General features: G+C 45.4%; 2 protein-coding genes across 3 annotated transcripts in view; one reads left to right on the top strand and one right to left on the bottom strand.

The window, feature by feature from the left end:
- Positions 1–500: 500 nt before the first annotated feature.
- On the top strand, positions 501–17,915 carry LOC104509791 (cytoplasmic FMR1-interacting protein 1-like). Its single transcript, XM_010151846.1, has 9 exons — positions 501–506; positions 1,752–1,895; positions 3,366–3,456; positions 10,219–10,349; positions 12,567–12,639; positions 13,810–13,904; positions 15,034–15,272; positions 16,390–16,537; positions 17,388–17,915. Exons 1-9 carry the CDS (start codon positions 501–503, stop codon positions 17,550–17,552), a joined length of 1,092 nt encoding a protein of 363 aa, XP_010150148.1. The 3' UTR covers positions 17,553–17,915.
- A 2,939-nt stretch (positions 17,916–20,854) lies between these two features.
- The window catches only part of NIPA2 (non imprinted in Prader-Willi/Angelman syndrome 2), a 5,165-nt gene continuing 1,163 nt past the window's right edge, over positions 20,855–24,856 (bottom strand). The window contains exons 2-5 of one of the 2 annotated variants that reach the window (XM_010151843.1): positions 24,205–24,261; positions 23,382–23,472; positions 22,650–22,810; positions 20,855–21,810 (exon numbers count right to left, since the gene is read on the bottom strand). In XM_010151843.1, coding sequence (XP_010150145.1) covers positions 21,173–21,810; positions 22,650–22,810; positions 23,382–23,472; positions 24,205–24,261 — 947 coding nt within the window. In that variant the 3' untranslated portion in view covers positions 20,855–21,172. The remainder of the gene's footprint in view (positions 21,811–22,649; positions 22,811–23,381; positions 23,473–24,204; positions 24,262–24,856) is intronic. The other variant, XM_010151844.1, reaches the window with a different exon arrangement.

Below are 24,856 nucleotides of genomic sequence, written 5' to 3'. Positions count from 1 at the left end.
CTTCCCCTGAGGAGCTGGCAGCGCTCTGCCTGAGGCAGCCTCGCTGGCCGTTGGCTGCCTGGGCCGCGAGGGCCTACTGCTGGCTCGTGCTTAGCTGCTTGTTCACTGGGACCCTCGAGGTAAGAAAAGCACCGCCCTCCACCTTCTGAAGGTGAAGCTGTCTTGCTGTATAGTTTCTTCACACAGATGGAGACAGAAGTGCAAGCACGTAGAAATGTAACTAAACCTTTAAGGTGGTTTCAGTACCAGCCACTTCTTCCATTTTCCCATTGCAGAGGTGTATTGCTGGTTATAACTTTCTGTGATTGTGGAAAAATCTATGTAACTTTCTCCGTGTGTGTGACCTAAAAAACACCTGTAAAGTTTCTCACTTAGGTCAGGAGTTGCTTGATTCAGAAAGCTGGGTTTGGATCTCTCGTTCTCCTTTGTTATGACCTAGATGGTCTCTTCTGGGCCTGGGCTTTCGTGTGTTTCTTTCATAATGCAAGAATTTTTGACCCATGAGGGTTTGTGAAGTACACCTGAGGCATCCACACAAGGTGGCCAAGGAGCGTTAACCTGTTGCCAGATTTGCATTTGCCATGTGTCAGTCTAGAATCCAGTTTTTAAATTTCTGAGGCCATAGTTCAAAACATGTTGGAAACTGGTGTTTATATAGAAAAGATGTATAGCTGCTAGCCCGATCTCTTCTAAAGATGATTTGTAAGTCCTTTTCAGGACTTAATCCTTCAGGAGCTTGGAAGAGTTTCATGACTTGAATTCCTAGTAGTTTCTTTGTGCAGTGCCACGTATGACAATATCTGGTATTGACGTGCAGGATCTGCGTTGAAGGGAAGGTCACTGTTCTTCCTGGATGCTGGTGAAGGAAAAATTTCTGTCACAGCTGATATGTGTGGAGTTGGGAGCCTAAGAGTTTGGTTTCTTTCATGCATGTTAGAGAGAATGGAAACTGCAGAAAAGGAAATAAAACAGAACCTTCTGCAGGAAAGGTCGACAAGATTCCCTTTAAAATTACATTTCAGGATATTAGAAGAACAACCCACTTACAGAAGCGGAGGATGTTGAGTTAGCTAACCCCGCTCTGATCCATGGCTTCACAAGCAGTTCATAAATCCCTACGCAGCATCAGTCTGTACAGTTGTGTTCGCTTTGAAGAAAGTCATTAATATGGCAAAGCACCTGATCCTATTTATACAACTCTGGAGTAATTTCCATGAGGTTACATCCCAGACTTGGATTTGCTTTGATCTTGTGTACAGCAAAGGGATCAGAAAAGAGAGCTCCCTATTAACTAGTTGCAGAGATCAGTACCTGTGGAAGGCTGGGTTGGGGGTTTTTTGTGTGGCCAAGTCCTCAGAGACTTAAAACACCTATTGTGAACTGAAAATGGAAGTAACTTCTTTCAAGATGTTCTGTACATAAAGTGGATGACAGAGGAATAGAAGCTGTGCTTTAAATTCAGGGATCTGAGCTTTGGCCTTGAATACTCTTGTTCTTTTATACCTGTGTGAATAGAGGAAGATGTCTGGTGGCAAAAAAAGGGGGGCATTTACATGTTTTTCTTGCTAATACAGAGATCTTGGTTGGGGTTCCTGCCTTACAAAAGGGAAGCTTTGTGTTTTAAGTTCGTGGACAGAGAGTCAGATACGAAGTTTATTTTTCATGTGCTTTACAGTGCTATTTAAATGAGATTGCTACGAAGATGCAGCATGTCTGTGTTGTCGTTAATCCTATCTGTTCTCTTGTTTCAGGCGTTGAATCTGGCATATTCCAGCATCTACAGCAACTACAGGAATTTTGTTGGTCCCCCTCACTTTAAAGTCATCTGTAGACTTCTTGGGTATCAGGGCATTGCTGTCGTGATGGAAGAGTTGCTGAAAGTTGTCAAGAGCCTGGTATGCCGATGGTCTTTCATTTTCCGCTATTCCAAACGGCTTCTGCTTGAGAGTACTCGGTGTCTTGTGAAAGCGGTAGAAGATGAGCATTGGTAGCCTCAGCATTGTGTTGAAAACCTTGGATTCTGCACTGGAGATTAAATTAATTTGTGGAGACCTGTGCTCTTAAGTCCTGGGTAAACTCTGGAAAAGTACAAATGTTTCAAATTGCTTGATTTCTCCTTAAAGAGTGTACTGTAGATTCCCTTTCTCCATATTTTTTGAGAACAGCTGGAGAGTGCTTTCATTAATAACATCATTGACAGATGATGCCTTAATAATGAGGAAGCTTTAATCCCTGGCTTCATCTAGCAATGGATAGCACCAAGCCTATTTACAGGAGCGCTCAGACCAGATGTTGTGGAAGTTATCCGCACAGCCTGTGTATCTCGCGTGGGAAGTGGTCTTTTCCCTAAGTAAGGGGATGCCGAGGGGCTGGCCGTTCGCTGTGTTACTGGTGCCTGCGTATGCAGTCCTGATGCACTGCAGTTAGGTGTCAGCTAAAGAACGGTCTTTTCCTCCCTGTTGCCTGTGAGGAGCATGCTGCCAAAATAAACCGACTGTACCAGGGGGATGATAGCTGTAGTATTCATAGTCTCCCTTCAGACACCTGACACATTCAGCACTTTGTTGCCTATAATTCCCACAGTGTTCTCGGTACATTTTTGGTGTCCCAGAAAGGCTGAAGCCTGCTTGAAGGGGTCATGTGGCCTAATCTTCAGGCAAAGAGGAAAACAGGAATGTTTCTTGTGTTTTGGGGTCGAGTGTTGCTGCTTTGGATTTTGGGGAGACTTTTAAAAATTATGCAATTAGGTGGTAAATTGTCTCAGTTCACTAAAGGTGACATTGAACGCTTGGGCATTTGTAAAGGAAGTTGAAAGGCCTTGGGAGGGTGTATCCTGCTGGTGCCCGATGCAGCTGCTCAGATGTAGGGAGACAGATAGGAGAGGGGGGCCTGGTAGGAGGAAGGAAGACCGGCTGTCAGCTGTGCCTTAACTGGTATGTCGGGAACAGCCAGTTTGAGCTGTTATCCAACTAAGGATTTTTCTCTCCTCGCTTTTGACAATGTTCTGTGGTACTTGGTTGCTCAATGGGGCTAAACCAGGGCACATTCAAATGCAACTTTTTAACCAAGAATCTAGAAGTTGCTTAGACAACTCTGCCAGAGAAGAGCATGATTTCCTCTTTGTTTTTTACCTTCCCGGCCTTAGCTGCTGTGCCACCATTCCTTGTAGCACAGGGTGAGTAAGGCCATGTGAAGGAAAGCGCAGCTGTATTCATTTGAAAAAGCTGCTTTTTTTGAATTTGACGGCTGACAGAATTAAATGCAGGGTTTTTGGAGCTTGTTCGATTTGTGCGTCACTTGAATGCAGTTTTTTGTTTCTCAGTTCAGTAACACGGACGTCTCCACGCACATCTGTTTTCTCTTAGTTGCAAGGGACGATTCTTCAGTATGTCAAGACCCTAATGGAAGTGATGCCCAAGATCTGCAGGTTACCAAGACACGAGTATGGTTCTCCAGGTTAGTGCATGTGCGCTCTTACCATAGCGGCCTTAATAAGGTGGTACTAATCCCTCTCTTCTCTCTCCCAGTAATCCACACTTAGTCTGTTTTGGGTTTGGTGGTTTGTTTTTTTTTTTCCCCACAAGAAGAATCACTGAATGCTGGGCTTTCTGAAAGTACTTCATGAAGTTTTAAGAACGCAGTTCTTAAAGACAGTTTTATGTGCCCTCTGTGCTTAGGGCAGCTAAAAGGATGGCAGTGTATGTAGACAACCTTATGACATAATTGATCTTGAGCTGGGGCATTCACAAGAGTTTCTTGTTTCTAGTCTCTCATAAGCGTATTGAGCTTCTCCCCCTGCAAGTTAACCTCTCACCCTTGTTCTGTTTAAATGTCTGATTTAGATAACCCTGACTGTCTGGAAAAGCCTTGATTCCCTCTTCCTTTGCTCTTATCAGATGTAAGGTAAAGGGAGAGAGGGGCAAACCAGCCCTGCCAGAATAGTGATGTCTGAGGCTTGTGTGGGGCACATCTGAGCCACTTAACAGGAGGTGTGACAGTTGCAGAAGAAGAAATGATGCTGCCACTATGGAGAAATAATTGGCTAATTAGTATTTATCACATTGTTCACTGAAATTCTGAAACTGCTTCCCTCACCACCCCCTCTTTAAAATATTCCTCCTCCACAACTTCTAATTAACACAAATTAATCCTTCCATGTGCCACCCACCTCCTGAGCATATCTTTATTTTTCCAGAGCCACTTGGGTTTATTAAATGCCACTCTAACTGGAATGAGGTTGGGGTTTTTTCTGCTTCCTACAGCTTGCTTGACGGTTATTACCAATGTTAAACGAAATTGAGGACGTATTAAGTGTTTCCTTCCTGTTTTTTTCCCTGGAAGATAGAAATGGGTGAATCATGGTAGTTAGCAGTATAAAAATAACCTATCTGAGGTTTTCAGCCCCCCATTAAGGTCTGGCCACAAAAGCAGTAGATATTCTCAAATATAGATTATGCATCACCAGGGTCTGCGATGCTGCAGGTGGCATTAGGAAGCTCATGGTCTCTTGCCAGAAATCCTTACCTGTAAGGAGTAAGTGCGTGGCAGGAAATGCCCAGGAACTTAAGCAGAAACTCTCCCTCGAGGTTAAAAGGCAATCCATCCTATGGGAAAGGCAAAACCTTACTTATGCAGCATTAGCCTTCGCAGGATTGGCAAAAACACTTTAAAATCCTTCATCACTTTGCTGTTTTGTAGAGATCGCAAACTGCTTTGACCTCATATTTACTCTTGCTGAAGAAATCCCGTATGTTTAGATGCCTACTGTGCCAGGAGATTGGAGTAACTCTTGGGAGATTCTCTTCCAAAAAATGGCAGAGACAGCCTTTATAGCTCTGTCACACCGCCCTTCCCTCTCCTGCCGAAAGCGCCGGACAGAAAATGCACGTGGAAGCCCAGGGAACCTCCATCCCTCTCTCACATCACCGTTCAACTCTCCATCCTGTAGTTGTCTGCCCTTGGAGCAGCTCAGACTGATAAAGGAAAATGTTCTCTGTGACGGGGATGTGCTGCAGGTTTTAGCCCTCAGCTGGCACCTTGGGAGGAACTGCCAGGTTGTAGGAGAGCAGGCTCGAGCTGTGTTTGATTTGAATCGCTCTCCTCCTTTCTGTGCTAAATTCTCCTCTGAGGCAGCCTTTGCCACACCTTGTTTACTTGGTTTACCGCAGAAAATGCAAAGTAATTGCATGCCAACTGTTGTCTGTTCCCTCCTCTGCCTTTGAAAGCTCCCTGTTGAAGTTAGTAGTTGTAGTAGTAAGCCTGAGTAGCGTGGAGCACATCTCTGTGCCTCTGTTCTTCCCTAACAAATCATTTAATCACTTCCTTACAATAGGCACTACCTACACATGCAGACTGAAACCGTGATTCCGCTCTACAGATTAAATCCGTAGCTTCTCATCTGTCTTGGTGTAACGTCCGTTTGTCAATTCCCATTTAATTTCCCGATTCCATCCTCCATAGGCAAAGCGATTGAAGTATGCTCGGTATAAGCAAGTCTCTAGCTATTCCCTCCGCTTCAGGCTTTGCATTTGGAGAGCTTTGTCTGGACTCTGAGGGCAGTTAACTCGAGCCCTACGTAATCAGCCCTCCAGACTCATGGATTTCAAAGCGGTGATTTATTCCTGCTAAAAGACAGTGGCATCGGAGTTGCTTGGGACTCCTGTTTGACAGTGGATTTGTTTCCATAGGAACAGTCTAAAGCAGTGGGAACTTGCTCCTCTTGTAGTCATAAAAATATTTGTCTAAAAATACATCAAGCGTAAGGATTTTTAAAGGGACTTTTTAAAGTCACTAAAGCTCTTAAAGGAATATTGGCCTGCAAGAGTTTAAACTTGAAATTTCATCTTGGAGGTAACATTTTCTTCTGCCTTTTACTAGTGTTTGAATACGGCATTCCCGCTTTTGACAAACAAGGATTTTGTGTCCTGCCACTCTGAAGTGTCATTGGACATGATGAGGAAAGTAGTTTGTCAGCTCTGCTGCAAGATGAGGCTTACATTTTTCTCACTGGTATATCACCCTTCCAAAAGAAAGTGTTTTTTAAAAAAATAGATGAGCTTAACGAGATACAAATTTGGTGAGAAACTAGCCTAATCATGTATTTCTTTTCTAAATATAGCATTTCCATGTTTCTTCTTTAAAAAAAAAATCAAAGGATCAAAACACTCAAGGCTGGTGCAGGGCAAAACATTCATTACACCAGGCCATGGTCTCTTGAAATCCCATGGGTTCACACAGCGGTTTGGGGAAACCTCCCAGTGCCTCATGCTGCCGGCTGCCATGTTCCCACCTCTCCCTGGGCTGATTGTGCTGCTGGCAACACCTCCTGAGCTGCTTCAGCACAGCAACCTGGCAAAAAGTTGTCTTCCACCCCTCCTCCTACTTGAATATTTCGGGCCAGGGGCTAATAGAAACTGGAGCTGGGGCCAGGAAGCGTGGTGGAGAGCAGTAGTGGCTAGAGGCTGCCAGGGAGGCATTGCTTGGGGCACAGCAGGAGGGCTACTAATGCTTCCCATTATCTCAGGTCTTTGATCTAATTTGGATGAGTAAGAGAATAAGTTGATTTCCAGTTGGGGTACAATGGCTTGAGTCCTTGTGGGGAAGAATATGAAGAGAATTTATTAAGTAGGTTTTTCTGGAGCCTGTCTATTGGAGAAAGATTTGGAGTGAATCACAGTTTATTTGAAAGAATCTGGGAGCAACCCAAATCGCCGAGATGATTGCAGAAGGGCAGCAAGCACTGGTTAGATGTGCAGAGCAATGGGATATTTCTTTCTAGCAATATAAACATGGCGCTTGCACTCTGTGACTGCAATTCCCAGGTACTTATATATGCTTAAACCTTAAAAACATTTCTGTTGAAAGGAGTGCTCAGAGAAGTGGTGGATGCCCCATCCCTGGAAGTGTTCAAGGCCAGGCTGGATGAGGCTTGGAGCAACCTGGTTTAGTGGAAGGTGTCCCTGCCCCTGGCAGGGGGGTTGGAACTGGATGGTCTTTAAGGTCCCTTCCTACCCAAACCGTTCTGTGATTCTATGAGTGGCGTGACTGCGGACACGCAGAGTTAATGATGCCTCTTGTGAGCCAAAGAAGTACTTGTAGCTCGCATTCGAGGGTGTCTGTGAAAGCAAGCATAAACTAAAGGTTGTTAGAGCCCCCAGTTTCTTGGGAGCAGTTTTGCTGTTTCAGATAAGCAGCTTTTACTTGACAATAGTCAACCTAGTGATTTGCAGAAAAGAACCTGTACCACAACCAGACCAAGAATTATACTCAAGGTCTGGTTTGTTGTTAGTCAGCAATTGAGTTCTGGAATTCATAGCCAATTTTCACCCTAATCTTTTAGGTACCAGAATTGTTACAAGCTGTGGAACGTGTTTGATTTGAGTCTGGAGGTGTGAATTGAGATTGTTTTATAGAAAACAAAAGGTGACCCAAGTGAAGAACCCAACCAGCTTTCGCTGCATGTGTTGACTTGGTCTGACTTCCTAAATTAATTAGTGTCCGGACTGCACACTGAAACTTGGCATCTGCTGTCTGAGTGCTGTTGAGATAGGGTTTTGGAAGCAGAGATGGAACCTAATCCTTCAGTAATCTTCTGCACTTTAGTGGATCTATTTTATATCAACAGCCTTTGCTTCTGTTGAGATCCGTGTAAATCAGAAACTGGGATTATAAAATCAATTATTATGACACCGAACGTCATCCCATCTGCAGGAATTAGAGGGGTTTAATTAAAATTGTTTTCTTGGAGAGAATGAGCAAAAAGCCTCGATTCGTTTGCCTGGCAAAATGCTACATATATATAACTAGCTCAGTAACTTCTGAATTGCACCACAAATAAATTCAGGGGAAGGAGGAAGGTTGCATGCCATAAGGGAAACTTTCTGAAGACACTTGTTCTTTCCTCCAGGGCTTCAGTCTGCATGCGTGGTCTTTCGTGAAAGCACAGTTCTGTGTGCTACACAGTACAAGGAGGTGTCATTGGGAGTGCTGCTGCTTAGACTGTAATGAAAATACAATGGTGTATTTTCTGCTAGGCATGGATGCCTTTTCCTCAGCTGAGAAAAACACAACGGAGATACTAGAGCGTGTAACTAAAACAGTTCACAGTGCTTCAATTACATCACGCTGCATATTTTTTCCTAGCATCAAAAATCTTGTGTGAAAAACTTTCTGCTATACCAGTGTGCCTTTTCAACCTCGTCTTTAAAACAGCTCTCTGCAGCAGCATCTCTCTTGCCACAGTGGGCTGCCGTGTTTAAACAGCACACACACATGCTTATGGCTGCTCCAGCGCCTGGGAGTTGCAGTTGGCCTTTACATCGTTGAATGGGCACCGATGTGTTTCGCAAAGCCATTTCGTTACCCAATCCCCGTGTTATGGGAAGGGGGGAGTTGGTGGTGCGCTGGCACAGCTTCTTTGCTTTTAGTGAGATGTAAGTGTGTTCTCCTTTGAATAAATCCAGCTCAGCAAGCTCTCCCTACGCCTGGTCTATCTCCATTAGGTTTTCAGTTCTGGTTTTCTGTTGAGTCATCAAACTGCCCAGGTTTGGTTTGATGTGTTTCTCCACCGAACGTGTGCAGGAACACACATTTACTGCTAATTTTCTGTTGAAAAACAGTTCTTTGAGTTGTAGTTCTTTGAGCCAGCCCTGCATCCCCTTGCTATGCACTGTATTGATGTTTCGTGTTACTGATTTTAGTGACGTGAGGCTTTCTGTAGAAGTGTGTGGGTTAGCTGTACAGTTCTTCCTTCACCGTAGGTTTTCAAGTTCCTCTGCTGAATCTGAGGCATTTCCTTGGCATAGATACGCTCCAGGCTGTATTTCATGTTTGCACGCTCCCCTCTGCCGTTGCCTTGCTGGGTAAACACCCAAATCTAATCTCCTCTGTGCAAAATGCTTGTCAGCTGTGCCCAAGAAACACTGGAGAAGGTGTTGGGGGGCATCTGTGCTCTCTTTCCTTGTCTCCTCTCAACTGCTTTAGATGTGGTTGAGCGGAGATTTAACTGTCTTAATTCAGTGTAATGGAAATGAACTGCTGTACGTAGCACGCAGTTCAAAAGCTTTGCACAGTGTATTTTCTTCTGTCATCAATCCAGACTTGTGCAGGCAGATGGAAAAATGCCAGTAAAATTTAACTCATAAAAAGCCGGAGCGCTGCCTGACCTATACTCTTCCTCACCCCTCCGGCACGTGGCTTTAACCTCCGTGGTGCTGGCCACGTTGGGTCCCTGCAGCAGCTGCCAAGCCCGGGGTCTCCTGGGCTTGTCTCTAACCAAGGGACTGTGCAACCTTTCTGGGGCTGGGGGAGGGAGCTGGAAATCCACTAGCACGTTAAACGCCACCATTGTTCAGGAGAGGCTTGGTGGAAAAGACATATGTTTATGTAATTTATGTCTTTTTAAAAAATGATAACTTATCTGGCTTTTAATAGTTTTTGGCAAAACCTTGACAGAAACAACATTCTGACTGCCCTTGTCAGCAGGATCTGATGTACCCGCGCCAGCAGAGCTTGACCGGTGGTTTCTGTATTTCATTATTCTGTGAGGTTGAAGACCACCTCTGGCTGCCTGTGGCACTGTCGGAGTTGGAGCCTGACACCAGCCCCGGCTCCTTGCCGGCTCTGTCATCCTTGACAACAACAGCTGTGACTTGAACGTGTCGGGTAGTGTAGCAGGTTGGGGGACAGAGGCCGGAACAGGTCTAAGAGCAGATGAGAGCCCAAGTCTTTCTTCCTGCTCCTGGAAATTATTTTCTTACTTCTCACACTGGCTTCATTTTCCAGGAGTGAGAAGCTAAGCACTCCACGTTGCACAATTTACCCAGTTAAAAAGGTCAGCACACCGCTGCCTTAACACTTCATAACCTCTGATTTTTAATCTGTTGAAGTACTTTCAGTTTCCTCCAGGCTGCAGGGCTGGAGATAGAAAGATCTCATCTGCTGGTACACGGAGAGAACACTCTGAACCTAAACCTCGGGTTAGCTGTGCCCTGATGCTGCGTATTCACGCACTTTCAGTGCAGCCTTTGACTAGAGAAGTTGTTTAGAGAATTGGTGTGCTTCTGAGGCAGAAAGAACGATGAATCCTGATCTACGTGAATCTTGCCCACACGTCCAGAATCTTTCGTCTGCTTTCACAAGTTAATAGGTGCCTGTGTGATCATCGCTAGATTTCTGTCTCCCGAGATGTAATTTTTTAAAATTCTCTTTTGATTTCAGGTATCTTGGAGTTTTTTCACCACCAGCTGAAGGACATCGTCGAGTATGCAGAACTGAAGACCGTCTGCTTCCAGAATTTGCGGGAAGTGGGAAATGCTGTCCTGTTTTGCCTCCTCATCGAACAGAGTCTGGTAGGTGCCTGCTGTGTAGTCTAAACCCATCTGTCTCCCAAAATGTACTCTCAAACTCTTGTTGCTAACGTCATAAATAACAAGGTTAACATCTGCATGTTTGCTATGTTTACAGCTCCCTGCCCTGATCCCTTACAGTCTTAGAGGGGTTTTTGTGTCTGTGAGGCAGGAGGGATGCCTGCCTTCGCTGGGTGAGAGACACTGCCTCGTTGGCGATACCTGAGGATCAAATATGATGACCTTGATCATAAATTGTGATCAAATATCATATTCCTGCAGTCAGTCACAGCGTGGTCACTCTATTTAATGAGTTGTGTTCTGGTATTGTTATTTCCTTCCCTGCTTGTCATTCCTGTGTCATCTGAAACATCACAAAGTTAACGTGGACTTCTTGGACATCATCCTGGCTGCTAGGGTGGCAGATAGTGGCATCTGCTCTGCCAGGCACTCGTCTGTCTTAGCTTGAATGAAGCTGTGAAAGATGTCCAGTCTTTCAGCTGCTTCCTGGATGCCTGGCTGATACCTTATAGCACATGAAGCTGCTGAGAGCATGGTGCTACAACTGCTCTTCATCCCTACCTCTCGTTTTCTTTTTCCCCCTACTTTTCCACATTGTTGTTACCTGTTGTCCAGACCTGTAATTAGTCTTCATGCTTTTGGGTGCTCACAGAGGGAAAGGTGGGCATTGCTTACCAACCAGAAAAGCAGCAAGTGTGCTGTCTTCTCTTTCTTCATCCACGTTGTGCTTTCGAGACTTGGGTGGGGAGTCCCTCCCCTGCCTGTGTGTACAGGACGCTCTGCCCACGCTGTGTGAGCACACGGTGCTGCTGAGCTGGGCTGCCCGTCACATCGAGATCTTTGCTGACTGCAAACCAGCTACGTTGTTTCCTCAACAAACTGACTGAGGGCCTGCTGCTGTGCAAGAGTAAATCCTCACATACGAGTCCTTCGCTAGGGTGTATTGCAGCTGTTGACGTTAAGGTAATGAAGACGTGCTGTTCCTCAGAGTCCTGTTCATGGTGTTAGAGGATTCTTCCCTCATGGTGGCGAGCAGTGGGACAGGTGACAAGCAGCAAACCTGTATTCAGTAATGGGGTAGCTGAAACAAAACAAACAACTGGGTTACTTTGGATTCAGGCTAACAGGGTACGTGGTGAAAGGCCAGGCAGGCAAAGGCCCTCACTACTTGAGGGTGTACCAAAGCGGCACCAGCGCTGGAAGTACCTTCTTTGGGATGCTGCCTTGGGGACACTTTATAGCAGTTCTCCCCCACTTGCCTGCCCCTCCTCTTGTTTTTGCTCTTGGTTCTGTCCCGGTGCCCTGTCACACATTTCGGTGTTTTTTTCCATTGTGGCCATCTGTCATAACTGAACTAGGCCTCACCCTGCTGTGAAACGTAGGCCTGCAGTGGATCTCTGCTAGTCTTGTCAACCTTGGCTGCCCAGCGCATGCGTTTCACGGTGTCGACACCAAGGACAGAGCTGGGAAAGGCACGTGAGACCTGGGACAGGCATGTGAGCCCCAGGACCCTGGCCTTGCCGAGGGTGCGGCTGAGAAACATCTAGTACTAGTGCTGAGGGATTACAGGTGAGCAGGGCCTCTGCTCCAAAACTGAAGTGGGGCACAGCAGTGCCATGCATCTGCTTCTGGTCACCTCTGCATCTTCTCCGCACGTACGGCAGCCAAGAACTGGGAGACGTCTGTCTTCCTTCCTCCCGTCCCTAAAGATGTGAAGTACTTCCTGGGAGGTGGTTCACCACTGCTGTCCCATGTCTCAGCCTGCCTGGCGGGGAGATGTGCCCGCCAGGCTGGATGACAGGTGGTGGGAATAGCACTGGTAAAAATAACCCAGCAGTGAGTCATACGCCTTCACCCCTCTGTCTGTGCGGGAGCAGTCTGCCGCTCTTGCACCGAAATCGCTCCTCCTGCATTAGTCTTTTTAATAAATGCCCTGTCCTTTCCGAACTGCCAGCTGAGGGTGGGATGAGAGCTGCTGGAGTTTATTTGGGACCCTAAGGTAACCTGGTGAAATCAAATCGTCTTCAGGAGCAATCCTGTGAGGAGAGCGAGGGCTCGAAGCGGCTCCGGCAGTGGGGGCTGGCTGCCCTCTGGTGTTTCTGTGACGGGTTGCTGTGCTTCTGGAAGCCTGGTTTGGGGATCTGGTGTGGTTTGGGGATTCTTCAGTCCTAAGTGCCTCTTGTTTCCTTTTCGTTCCAGTCCCTAGAGGAGGTGTGTGACCTGTTGCATGCGGCGCCGTTCCAGAATATCCTGCCCCGAGTTCACGTCAAAGGTACCGGCTAGGTGAAAACCCCTTCCTCGGGTAACGCTTTCCACTTGTCTCTCTTACTGCTGCGGTTTCTGTGACCGTCCCTGGTCAGCCTTCACAACACCCCTGTTAATTACAGGACAGGGGTAACGGATTCAGGCCGGTTTGCCTGTCTGAGACATAGGCGCTTGTTAGCGAGGCTCCATGCAAATTATTAGTGGAGGAGAACTACTGTGACAGGGAGAAGCAGGAGGGATACCCAGGGCTTTATAACCCCTTGCTGTGCGTGCAATGAGAGGCTTTTCCGAAGGGATTGTTCAGCTTACGTGGTTGTCAATTAGATGGGGTAGGCTTGGTCATACAGGGGAAGAAAGCCTGGCAGCAGAGTAAGTAAATACAGGCGGGCCCTGGTCCCAGTAGACTTTTCACAGACCTTTTTACTAAGCTGGGCACGCAGGGGCGAATGTTTGCAGGATTGCTTCCTTTGCCATCTGCTTTCCTCACCTTCACCACCAAGAAGTGAGCTTTTGTTTCCCTTTCACGCTTCCCTTCTTTCTGCATTGCTCCTGTCTCTTTACTTTCCGTCCCTCGCTGCCAATCACCTGGAATTTTCTGCTCAGAGAAATCCCATCAGCTAAAACTCTTTATTTCCAGACTGACTGTAGCTACTTGCATCTCTGTGTAAAACTAAGCAGGCCACTGCCAACTGTATTTCCCATTTCCCGGAGAGCATTTGCCTACCTGCGGTGATGAGGGGGTGCCAACTGCTTTTTTTAAGCCTTGCTATATACAAGATTCCACCCTCACTATACCCCACCTTCGAAAGTCAAGCATTTTATGTATGATAAGGACAATTCCATTGGCTTAGTACAAGTGGGAGCCAAGTACGTTGGCAGCAGCAGCATAATGCAGCCTTACCTTTGGTCTTCAATTCAGTTAATGAAGTGTATTCTACTACAAATCCTCCATTTCTTTTTGGTTGCACACACAATGCAACATTTAAAAATATGATTTTTCTAAATGCACACTGAAGATTAACCAACTATGTAGACCTAGAAAAATAATGTACCCAGTTTTCTACTGCACTGAGTAGAGATTGTGTAAAAATAAGAATTTGTTAATTGATTTCAGTTTATAAAATTAAGTCAGCTACCAATTCAGTGAATCAGTCCTCTTTTTTTTTTTTCTTTTCAGAGGGTGAAAGACTCGACGCTAAAATGAAGAGACTAGAATCAAAATATGCTCCCTTACATTTGGTTCCTCTCATTGAAAGACTAGGAACACCCCAGGTAATCTCTCTCGTCCTGTCGGAGGCAATTCGAGACACCTCTGAGCACTAGCCTGTTCTTTCACACGTGCCCATGGCTGTGTCAGAACTTCAACCTGCACATCCAGCTTGTTCACACAACGGGATCTTATTTTCAGATCTATGGATTTGGTAAAGCTGTTAAAGCTCAGAAGTTGAAAACATGTGGGACCTGGGGGAAAGTGACATGTTTTGGGGAAGATGCTGATTTGTACGTACATGGCTATTCAATAGCTTCTCGGTACAGAGGCCACCCTGGGAGGTCCGACTGCAGATTCCACCAAAACCAATCAGTTTTCTTGTGCATGTATATGTATGTATTTTAAAACAAATTATACCTCTCTCAGCCAGGTGATTAGAAACTTCTGGAAAATGAGCTGAGTTGAGCTTTCCTGGCAACACAGCGACCAAAGAGAATGTTCTTGAACTGCCTTTGCAGCTTCAGCACTGTAATGCGAGCGTTGCATTAATTCCCTGCTAACCTTTGCAGTTCACAAGCGACTGAGATGTGAACAGCAGAAACCAAGAGCAGAGTGCCCTGAAGCAGACTTCAGACTGCTTTTATCGTACATGCTGCAGCTCGGCAGGTGCCGCTGCCCTGTAGGGGAGAGCTCTCCATGTGATGGCAGAAGCTGGACAAGCCGCAACGGGTGTTGCCATCCCTAAGTTTTGTCTGAGCTGGTTTGTGCTGTCTTCGGAGCTTCCCCTTCTCCGTTAGCCATGGCTGGGAGATAGGCAGGGGAGCGCAGGCAGGAGCTCCTGCCCATGCCAGCAGCAGAGCGCTGAACTCTGGTTTTGTTTTCTGCCTCCACTCAGGCAAAGAATCCTTTGCACTTCCCTGGGACTAGGCCAGGATTAGCACCACCGTGGGCAGCGTTACTTACCATCAAACCTGTCTGCCTGAAAAGGCTGTTATGGTTTTCTCTGAATGGTTTTCCCGCTGAACTGACTCCCAGGGTAGTGGCCTCTCCCCTCGTTTGGTCAGGAGATATTTCTCCTAGAATAAGCCAAGTGAAACTGAAAAACATGGTGTTGTGGTGGGTTTTTTTAAATAAAACTTGTGGTCAAGTGTCTCTTACCCGGCTTTTGCACTTTCTCTCTCTCCACCTCAGCAAATAGCAATCGCAAGGGAAGGCGACTTGCTGACCAAGGAACGCCTCTGCTGCGGCCTGTCCATGTTTGAGGTTATCCTGACGAGGATCCGCTCCTTCCTGGATGATCCCATCTGGCGTGGGCCCCTGCCCAGCAACGGGGTGATGCACGTGGACGAGTGTGTGGAATTCCACCGCCTCTGGAGCGCGATGCAGTTTGTCTACTGCATCCCTGTGGGAACGCACGAGTTCACTGTGGAGTATGTACTGCCAGCTGCCTGCCGTCCACCAGTGGGCAACAGGCCTTTGCTTGTCCTTCCCCCCACTGGCAGGGGGGCCCAGACTGGAGGCGCTTGTTTGCCGGTCTGCAGGAGCTCAGTGCGAAAACAGGGGAGGGTGCTGCCATCGCCGGGAGGGCTCATCATCCATGAACACAGAGGTTATTGTATCTTTAAGGAAAATAACCCTCTACTTTAAGTGTTCAGTGAATGATGCCATGACAAGCAGGCCCTAGCACATGTCTTCCTGCAGTCGTCGGACCCCTACGGATGCTGTTCAGCACTTCAATTATTTAGAATCACAGACTGGTTTGGGTGGAAGGGACGTTAAAGATCATCTAGTTCCAACCCCCCTGCCATGGGCAGGGACACCTTCCACTAGACCAGGTTGCTCAAAGCCTCATCCAGCCTGGCCTTGAACACTTCCAGGGATGGGGCATCCACAGCTTCTCTGGGCAACCTGTTCCAGTGCTTCACCACTCTCTCCGGGAAGAATTTTTTCCTGATATCCAATCTAAATCTCCCCACTTTCAATTTAAGCCTGCAGCAAGTATCTTCCTTGAAATAAGAGCAAGAACGAGCACTTGGAAGATAACATGATTAACATGAGTTAACTGGGAACTGTTGTTCCTGGTTTTATTAATTCTGAGAATCTCCTTATTTTGAAAAACAGTTGAGCTGTAGCGTGCTTGTCACTGAGCAGTTACAGAGGCAAAAGCACACGACGTCTGCAGCCTGAAGGAGCAGAGTGGTGTAGAATTCCTGATACTTCTTTGAAAGGGTTGTTTCCTTTGAAAAGGAAACTTAATGCCACTGGAGCCCAGCGGGGGAGTAAATGTTTTTGGAGTAAATCTACGTTATGTAAAATGGGTGGAGGGCTTCTGCTTGTGTTTTTTTTGTTAAACATCCATTTACATTGCTTGTGGAAAGACAACTTAATTTACTAGGGATTCTGCAGTATTTTCTAGATTAGTGACTAACATAATCCAGAGCGATATAGATGCATTTTAGTGTAACGGCTGGCTACTGAGCGTTTCCTCTGGGTGTGTTTCGAAGGCCGAGGCCAAACGTGCTTTACGCGGTGTGTTTCCCTTCTCAGACAGTGCTTCGGCGACGGCTTGCACTGGGCTGGCTGCATGATCATCGTCCTTTTGGGCCAGCAGCGTCGCTTTGACGTGTTGGATTTCTGCTACCACCTGCTGAAAGTCCAAAAGCACGACGGCAAAGACGAGGTTATAAAGAACGTGGTGAGTTGAAAACGTCTGTTCTCCATTCACTGTATGAAGTCAGAGCTGTTCGTGCTCGAACGCAGCGTTGATGTAGCAATCGCTTTTTGGGATGGGATGTTGAGAATGAGGGCAGCAGGGGTTTTGGGAACAAGAGCTGAAGGCATTAGTCCTGGAGTTTGAAGTACTGGAGTTCAGCCTGGAGAAGAGAAGGCTCCAGGGAGACCTTATAGCACCTTCCAGTACCTGAAGGGGCCTACAGGGAAGCTGGGGGGGACTTTTTGCAAGGGCCTGTAGTGACAGGACAGGGGGTAATGGGTTTAAATTGAAAGCAGGGAGATTTAGGTTAGGTTTTAGGAAAAGATTCTTTACTGTGAGGGTAGTGAGGCACTGGCACAGGTTGCCCAGAGAAGCTGTGGATGCCCCATCCCTGGAAGTGTTCAAGGCCAGGCTGGATGAGGCTTTGAGCAACCTGGTCTAGTGGAAGGTGTCCCTGCCCATGGCAGGGGGGTTGGAACTAGATGGTCTTTAAGGTCCCTTCCAACCCAAACCATCCTGTGATTTTATGATTCTAATAATAGTCTGTGAGAATTCTCGTTTCCTGAATATCGGGGATTTTCTTAACGCTTTCCATCTCTCATATGTGCATTCGGATTATGATGTGGCTGCTGTAACTTGCCCTCTTTTGTACAAAAAAGCAGCACTGTCAAAAATAAAAATGTACCCTGGATTTTCACTGGATTTACAGGGAAACATTCCTAACATTGCTGGGAGAAGTGAGGTAACAGCATTTACTGCTTTTTGTGCCCAAAGCTTTTTCTCTCCAAAGCCTATTTCCCGTGTGTCCATGGGGTTTTTTTGATGTTTGCAGCCTTTGAAGAAAATGGTCGAGCGAATTCGCAAGTTCCAGATTCTGAATGATGAAATAATTGCTATTTTGGACAAGTATTTGAAGTCTGGCGATGGAGAGAGCACACCCGTGGAACACGTGCGCTGCTTCCAGCCACCTATTCATCAGTCCCTTGCCAGCAACTAGACCGCCCACCCGAGGATACTTTTTGCACCTGTTTAGGGGAAACGTATGAAAACGGAAAACGAAAAAAACCCCACCCAAACCACACCAACACTTTTAAGGAACACGCTGATCTGCATTTTTCAGTATGTCTGTGCCGCTCCAGGGGTGCACTGTCCTCTTCAGTCTCCAAGCACAGTAACTGTATACAATCTAAACTTATTTTTCTAGACTAAAATTTTATATACTTTGATTAAAAACCTGTGACTGTAAAAGATTTTTTTTTTTTAAATCTCTTTGCATTCCTATACTGAGGTGGCCGTTTTGGACTGGACTGGTATAATTTTGCCCCAGGCTATCAACATAATAGCTCTGGGGGGTAAAAAACTGGGTTCTGTAGAAAAAAAAATAACTTAGAAATCAGTTCCTAATTGTTTGTATTAGAGCATTAATTGCCTAATTAGCCTTTATTAAAAAAAGAAAAAAAACAACCAACAAACTCTGCTGGTGCTTTGTGAATAATGTTTCTAGTCAGTTGATTATTGTTCCTCTTCGTAAAATTATTCTCTGAGATCACCAATTATGGAAATGAAGGCTAATTAAGTTGATTGTTTCAGGGTTATTTAACATGGGGGTGACTGACAGCACTCTGAACGAGGACTGTTTGCTCTCTCCTAATGAGAGCTTCCAACACCAGTGACATCTTGGTTGGTGATGCATACCTGTGCACCAAAATACTTGTTTACAAGAATCTTGACTACAGGATCAGGTGTAACTTGTCTCACTACGTAAGCTCTAACGGTGTTAATCACAATTTACTCCTGGCAAGTATTTCTCAGTTAGAATCACAGACTGGTTTGGGTTGGAAGGGACCTTAAAGACCATCCAGTTCCAACCCCTCTGCCATGGGCAGGGACACCTTCCACTAGACCAGGTTACTTACTCTACTATGCAAACTCTGCATCAGTAAAACTTTGCAACTGTAAAACTTGAATTTTCAAGCAGCCTGTTTAGCCAAAAAGTAGCAATTCCTGCTTGCTTACTGCAGGATCCTAATGGGGCTTTTTGGCTGGCTGCTAGGATCAGCCCAAAACAAACGGGAGTTAAGAGGACTGGAACAGATGGATAATCACACATTTTGCCCAGGATATGGATTTCTGGAGATGTTATTCAGTTAACATTTCTAACCCACAGCGTGCATTCATTTGACAACCTGTTTTTCTCCCTTCCCTCTTACTAGTTGAAGGTCAGGTTACAGCATGCCTGTTCTGCTCAGCTCTTTCCAGGTGTTTCACAGCCACGGCATCGAGCCCAGTGGTGGGTAGGAATGAGCGTCTGACAGAGGAGGTATGCAGGGGCTGAGCAGTGCGTAGGTAGGGGGGTGGCAGAGAACTGGATTTTGAGGGAAGAAATTAACTTAACTGAAATTCCACAGCAAAACAGAGGCTAGACTTGCCAGGTAAGCTGTAAGCAAATTTCCAATCGCAGAGGTTTTCCCAGGGCACTGCTGCTTGGGAGCTGCCCTTTGGGAGCGACAGGGCACACACGGCTGCCCACTGTGGGGGAGGCTGAGGTGGGAGATGCTTGTGATGTGTCACACCAGCTTGGTGCAGGATTTCTTTTACAAGGTGCTTAATGCAGTTTTCCTCCAGAAACATTTCTTTTTAGCTCTCAGAAGAATTTCTAGGCAACCAAGTGCTTCCCAGTGCTCCACACTTCAATTAAGGAAATGAACCTATTCCTTATAACTGCTGGTTTAGGGGTAAGTCTCACACACCTGAGGCTTTGGCTTGACACTGCAGAAATGGGTAATTGATAAAGGCCAATTTTTTTTTTTTTAAGAAATATTTAAAACTAATCACAGTATGAGATAAATTCTAATTCTTCCCACTTAACTGGCAGCAGTAAGAGAATTGGTCTCCTAACATCTTCAAACTACTAGTGTTAATAGACTTGAAGATTTTTTTCCCCTTCAGTTAGTAAGGGTTTAAAGAATTCAGACATCAGTCCTACGCAATGTTTGTGTCACGTGCTCGAAAGCAGCTTACTATTTTTTCATTTTCAGTAGGATATTAGATTTTGAGTTAAAACCCCTTCACCTGGTACACCTGCTTCTCCTACCCGGAAGGACATGTCAAGCAAGGTGCACAAAAACGGGTAACTTCTTCGTTTTAAATCCTCTCTCATCAAAACCAGCGGGGCTGGAGGCCTAAGCGCCTATCACAACATGAAGCGATAGATTCCAGCGCGTGAAACTGTAACCTGCTCTTGGGTTAGCCTGGTGCTTCGGCCCGCAGAGCAGCAACCCAGAGCTCGGTGACCCCTCGGCAGTTTGACTTCTCCCCTGTTGCTCCCGGCTGTGCTGGTGGTTGTGTAAGTGATGGAGGGCTGTGGTTCCCAGGCTGAGCGCTGCTGACGTGGCGTCCCTTAAAATCAGGTAGGAGTTCAAATCCCGTTCTTCAAGTAGAACGTGAAGAACCTTTTTCTTGGTTGACACCTCAGCCCCTCCTGCACATATGACATGTTCCAAAGGAAGGTGGTGGAGTTAGCTTTCCAGGTGGGAGCTGTTTGGGTTTTTTTCTTGTCCTAGTAATGACCTTAAACCATACTCTTTTAACAGTAAGCAGAAAAACTGGCTCATTACAGCAGTAACTGGTTGTCTCTGTCCCAAATAATTTTTAAGCTTCACATCCACAGTAGAAACGTTGTTACAAAAATACCACTAATGTTTATTTTCTGCCTTTGTGAACTTTAAAAAACTACCACCTACCTTCTCCACCCCTTTTTAAGCAAGGAGACTATGTTCTGCTTTTTCCCCAGACGTGCAGCATCGCAGCCAGTAGCTGTGTTACTGCAACCAAATTGCAGTTCTGCACATTGCAACATCAGAAATATGGAGCAGCTCCACAGAGCCGGGGCAGTGTGGTCTTGCAAACCTCCTCCACAGACAAGGGAGTAGCTTTTTTTGGTAATGACTGTCAACAAACAAAATCCTTCCTCCTGCATAAGCTGCTGCAGCTGCCACCTCACCCAGCTGAGCCGAAGCTCCTGCCTTGCTGCCAGAGGGCCCCTGAGTGGGTAACAGTGGGTTGTTTTGATGGAGATGCTGGAAGTTCAGCGCATGGCTTGAGCTAAGCAGTATTTTCAGAGCATTTAGTCTCGCTTGGTTTTAGCTTTTCCTTTCCTCTTTTACAAGCTGGGACAAGGGTACTTCCTGCCGCTCTGAGTTCAGCACGTTGGCAGTCGCTGGGTGTTCAGTCCAGGCACAAGTACAAAGGATCTAGGTTCACCCCAGTCTTTTTACCACCAATGCGGAAATAAAGCCATTTATTTTTGATAAAACTGTTGTTAGTGCAATACATCTTAAAACAGAAGAATGAAATGAAAGTATTTACACATAACTTAATCAACAAAACCCACTGTGGTCTGAGGTCATTTTAGTAATTTTTAAAGTAAAAATAAGGCAAATAAAAACCCCCATTAGTGTTCTTTATCCAAACTAATCCAACCTAACAATTAACGATTGTCCACATATACTGTTAAAGAAGTACATGATTTTCCAGACAAGCTCAGACATTTCACAGCAGAAAAAAAAATTCCAGAGTTACAGAATTGTTCTTTTCTTAAGTAACGTGTAGCAATTTTCAGAAGGCTGACAGACTGCCATTTCTCCTGGCTGAGAGACTCTCGGGGGACTGTATTTCACCTACACAGGTAGAACTCTCTTCATCGTGATTAAAGCAGTCATACGTGCTCAGCAAAGTACCATTTGCTGCTCTGTCATCTTTCCGCAGTGAGAGGGGCAGATTTGCTAGGGTGAAGTTAACATCTTTGAAGGCATGCAATAAAAAGATCCCCACGATGATAGTGAGGAAGCCACTGAAGGTGCCAATAATGTCGTCGGCTGCCATGTGTTGCCACTCCTTGAAGAGGATGGCAGAGCAGGTTAAAACAGATGTCGTGAAGATCACGTAATATATGGGAGTCACTATCGACGTGTTGAATATATCCAGAGCCCTGTTTAAGTAGTTGATCTGCGTGCTCACGCAGACAATAAGGCTTACCAGCAGACTCCAAGACAAGGGATGTTGCAGCACTGGTTTTCCTGCAAAAAGTTCCTTTATAGCGATGCCCAAACCTTTTACGCAGGAGACTGATAACGCTCCAATCACAGAGCAGATTGTTATGTACACGAGAATGTTGGTCTGTCCATGGCGAGGTCCCACCACAAATATCAGAATTAAAGACACAATGACAACGAGAGTTGCAAAAACCACAAAACCTGTGGTTGGGGAAAAAGAGATCTTGTTATTAATGTACGCTGTCAAAAGCATCTTTGAGGTACTGAGAAAACACACATTAACAATGCTCAGCCTAGAGGAGTTTGGGAAGTTTCTTGTTACTCCTCCAGCATCCAAGTTAAAATGATTTTAGAGTGAGGCAGTTAAAGCAGAGAAGGAAACCCCGGGATGTTGCGTTACCAGAGGATTACGTTGCTACACTGCTGTACCCGCAGACTTGCCAACGTGTAGGTGCCACCAGATACAGGCTGCTGTCTGAACGCTGCTCAGGGAGGTATGTTTTGGAGGGTGGCTACATTCACTGGCAGACTTCCAAGAATCAGGTCATTCCTTAAGACCAGCTTTTTAATCTCTGGGCTAGCTCTTTCCTCATGTTGAAAATGGGAATTGTCTTCACATATACAAACACACATCTGCAAAATTCTGCCCACGTAAGCAGAGGAGCTAGTCTCCAGGATTATGCTTCTCAGCGGACACCTACCCCAGCACCTACTTTTTCATTTTAAGGATAACTCTATGTAGGGCTTAGAGACACACTTCAATTAAGATTTACACAAGTTGTGTTTATCCAACTGTGCTGTGGCATTTGTTTAAACTGTCATGTCTGGTTCATGTCAAGACACCATGTTTAAGGCCAGACAGTTTCACCAGCATCCTGCAAAGCTCCCTATGGAATTGTGTCACAGAACTGAAACCTCTGCTTCATTTGGACAACATGAAGCAGATATGGGCTATCTTCCCAGAACTTGAAAGCAGCAGTAATGAAACCATAATAAAGAAGTGACAGGCTGCTTACACATGAAGCCAGCTTTTTTCTTACCTGGATCACCTAGTTTGTGAGACATTTCATTCAAAGTTTCTACCTCCTCCTCTTGTGGCGCGTGAATTACCATCACAGTTGATCCCAGTATACTCAGCAAACACCCTATTTTTCCATGAAGATTAAGTTTTTCATTTAAGAAAAAAGATGACAAAATGGCACTAAGAAGAGGAGGGGAAAAAACAAAAGCACCAGCAAACATGGAGTTAGTAATAACTCATTCACTTCCTCATCAACTTTCAGGTTGCTTTGACTACACGTCACTTGTGTACACAATGTACAGCAAAATACAACTTCATACAACTACATAGTTGATTTTCCATCTCGAGGGAATTGCTACACACAGCCCTACCTGTTAGTATTTGGTATATAAAAGCATATAAAAGAACCTCTTTTATATGCTGCCTCCCCAAATCTCTGTATCTAAGCACTTTAAAAAAGTAACTTTTACAAGACAAACACCTTAATTCCTAATTAGGAATTAAAATACTACTCTGGTGTATACAACATGTTTTTGAAATGCAGGTGATAGCTTTTCACAGATCAAGGTGTAGATGCATTGCTCGAACACGTTAGAGCACAGTCGCTTCGCATTTGGAGAAACAAAGTTGCTCCTGATACACACTTTATAGCTATGAACCAACCCCACTTATTAGAGCATAATTCAGTGACACATTTCTAAACAACTACGTTACTTCTCCAAAATGACACTACTTTGTTAGTGTTTCTTACCTTACAAGAACACTGAGAGCTCCTAAAGGAGTCACTAACGTAGCTGGTGCAAAAGCATAGGCAGCAAAGTTAGCTACTTCGCCAGCTCCCACTGCAGAGTAATAACAGTGATTAAAAAAACAGAGTTAGGCTGTCTTACACAACCTGTGAATCAGCACAAGTGTTCTTGTAGACATAAACATGCAGTATGGAAACAATGGAAACTTCAGCTAACAGTACTAGCAGAACACAACCCCACTGTTACTGTATCTCAGAAACAGATTGGGGGATGACAAGAGGTATTAAAATTAATTCTGCCAAACTAGGAGGTGTTTTATTTTGGCGTCTGTGTTGTAGCTCCCCAGCCTGCCAGTGTGAGTCACGAACTTCCGCACAGAGAAATCTGCAACAGCAGGATGCAGGGCAATGCACAGGTTAAGCCGCAGGCACCTGAGGCACCTGAACACAGCCAGTAAATCCAGAGTTTAAGCAATGGGGGAAAAAAAAAAAAGGTTCAGAAAATAGACATCCCAAAATATGCTTCCCTCTAAAGAATCTTGGATACCTACGCACCTCTCTGCTAAGTCAGCAAACCAAAACACACATGCTAGTGAAAAGCTACAGGAAGTCCAAAGCCTGCCTAGTTCCACTGCCCAAAGTTAACGAAAGAACTTCCGTGGTGAGAGCAGCTGTATTAAAATCATCAGAGCTGCACCCATCCAATCACCAGACAGCATCACCATATGTTGTAGAATCCCCATCTTGCTCCCTTTTTGTAACCACTGCTGCCATCTGTGGCGTAGTCACTTGCTTCAGTAATGCAGATTCTATTTTTGATACTTACTTGAAAGAAGTCCAGCCCACCACAGCCACTCCTTAAGGTATGCATGACCACCTTGACCTGAAATTGAAAAAATGTTTGTTACTCTATTAAAAACATACACTGACAAAAAATATGCCCCATCACTGCTAACATCACCAAATGAATTTTTGCAGCCCGTGCCCTGAAAAACATAGGCAACCCTTCGATACATGGGCTTTATATTTAGAGGGGTTGAAATAAAATCTTCACATTTCTGATGTGAACATGCCTCCTACAGCCTGCTTTGAAAACTAGTTATTTTATTACTTTTGTATAAGAAATGGCACCAATGACCATCTGCATTACCCTGAAAAACAGTTCTTTCAACTCACTGTGATGACACGAGAAGCCAAGTTACCCATCTCTTACGAAAGTACTGCTTTGTGGAAATTGTGCGTGGCTTATGTGGTCAATTAGTGTACAAACGTGTGAAATGTCATCACACTTTCCCATTCTAAACCAGGGAGCATGAATTATGTATCAACCATCTTTTAGAAGCAGAGATGACAGGTACTGAATTAAAAATATTCAGATTCAACCTTCTAAATCATCTGAGGATGCTGCAACCATTCAATCTAAATCTGCCCACTTTCAGTTTAAAGCCACTGCCCCTTGTCTTGTCACTACACTCCCC

This window comes from Eurypyga helias, unplaced genomic scaffold, assembly GCF_000690775.1.
Source record: "Eurypyga helias isolate BGI_N326 unplaced genomic scaffold, ASM69077v1 scaffold14665, whole genome shotgun sequence".
NCBI classification, from domain to species: Eukaryota; Metazoa; Chordata; class Aves; order Eurypygiformes; family Eurypygidae; genus Eurypyga; species Eurypyga helias.
The sequence above is the reverse complement of the archived record's forward strand: the minus strand, read 5'-3'. Positions and strand labels throughout refer to the sequence as shown.

Bases quoted from the DNA above. Each gene is read 5' to 3' on its own strand.
- LOC104509791 (XM_010151846.1), top strand. The intron at 12,640-13,809 runs GTACCGGCTAGG...TTTTCTTTTCAG, and splicing joins GCCCCGAGTTCACGTCAAAG to AGGGTGAAAGACTCGACGCT. The intron at 13,905-15,033 runs GTAATCTCTCTC...TCTCCACCTCAG, and splicing joins AAAGACTAGGAACACCCCAG to CAAATAGCAATCGCAAGGGA.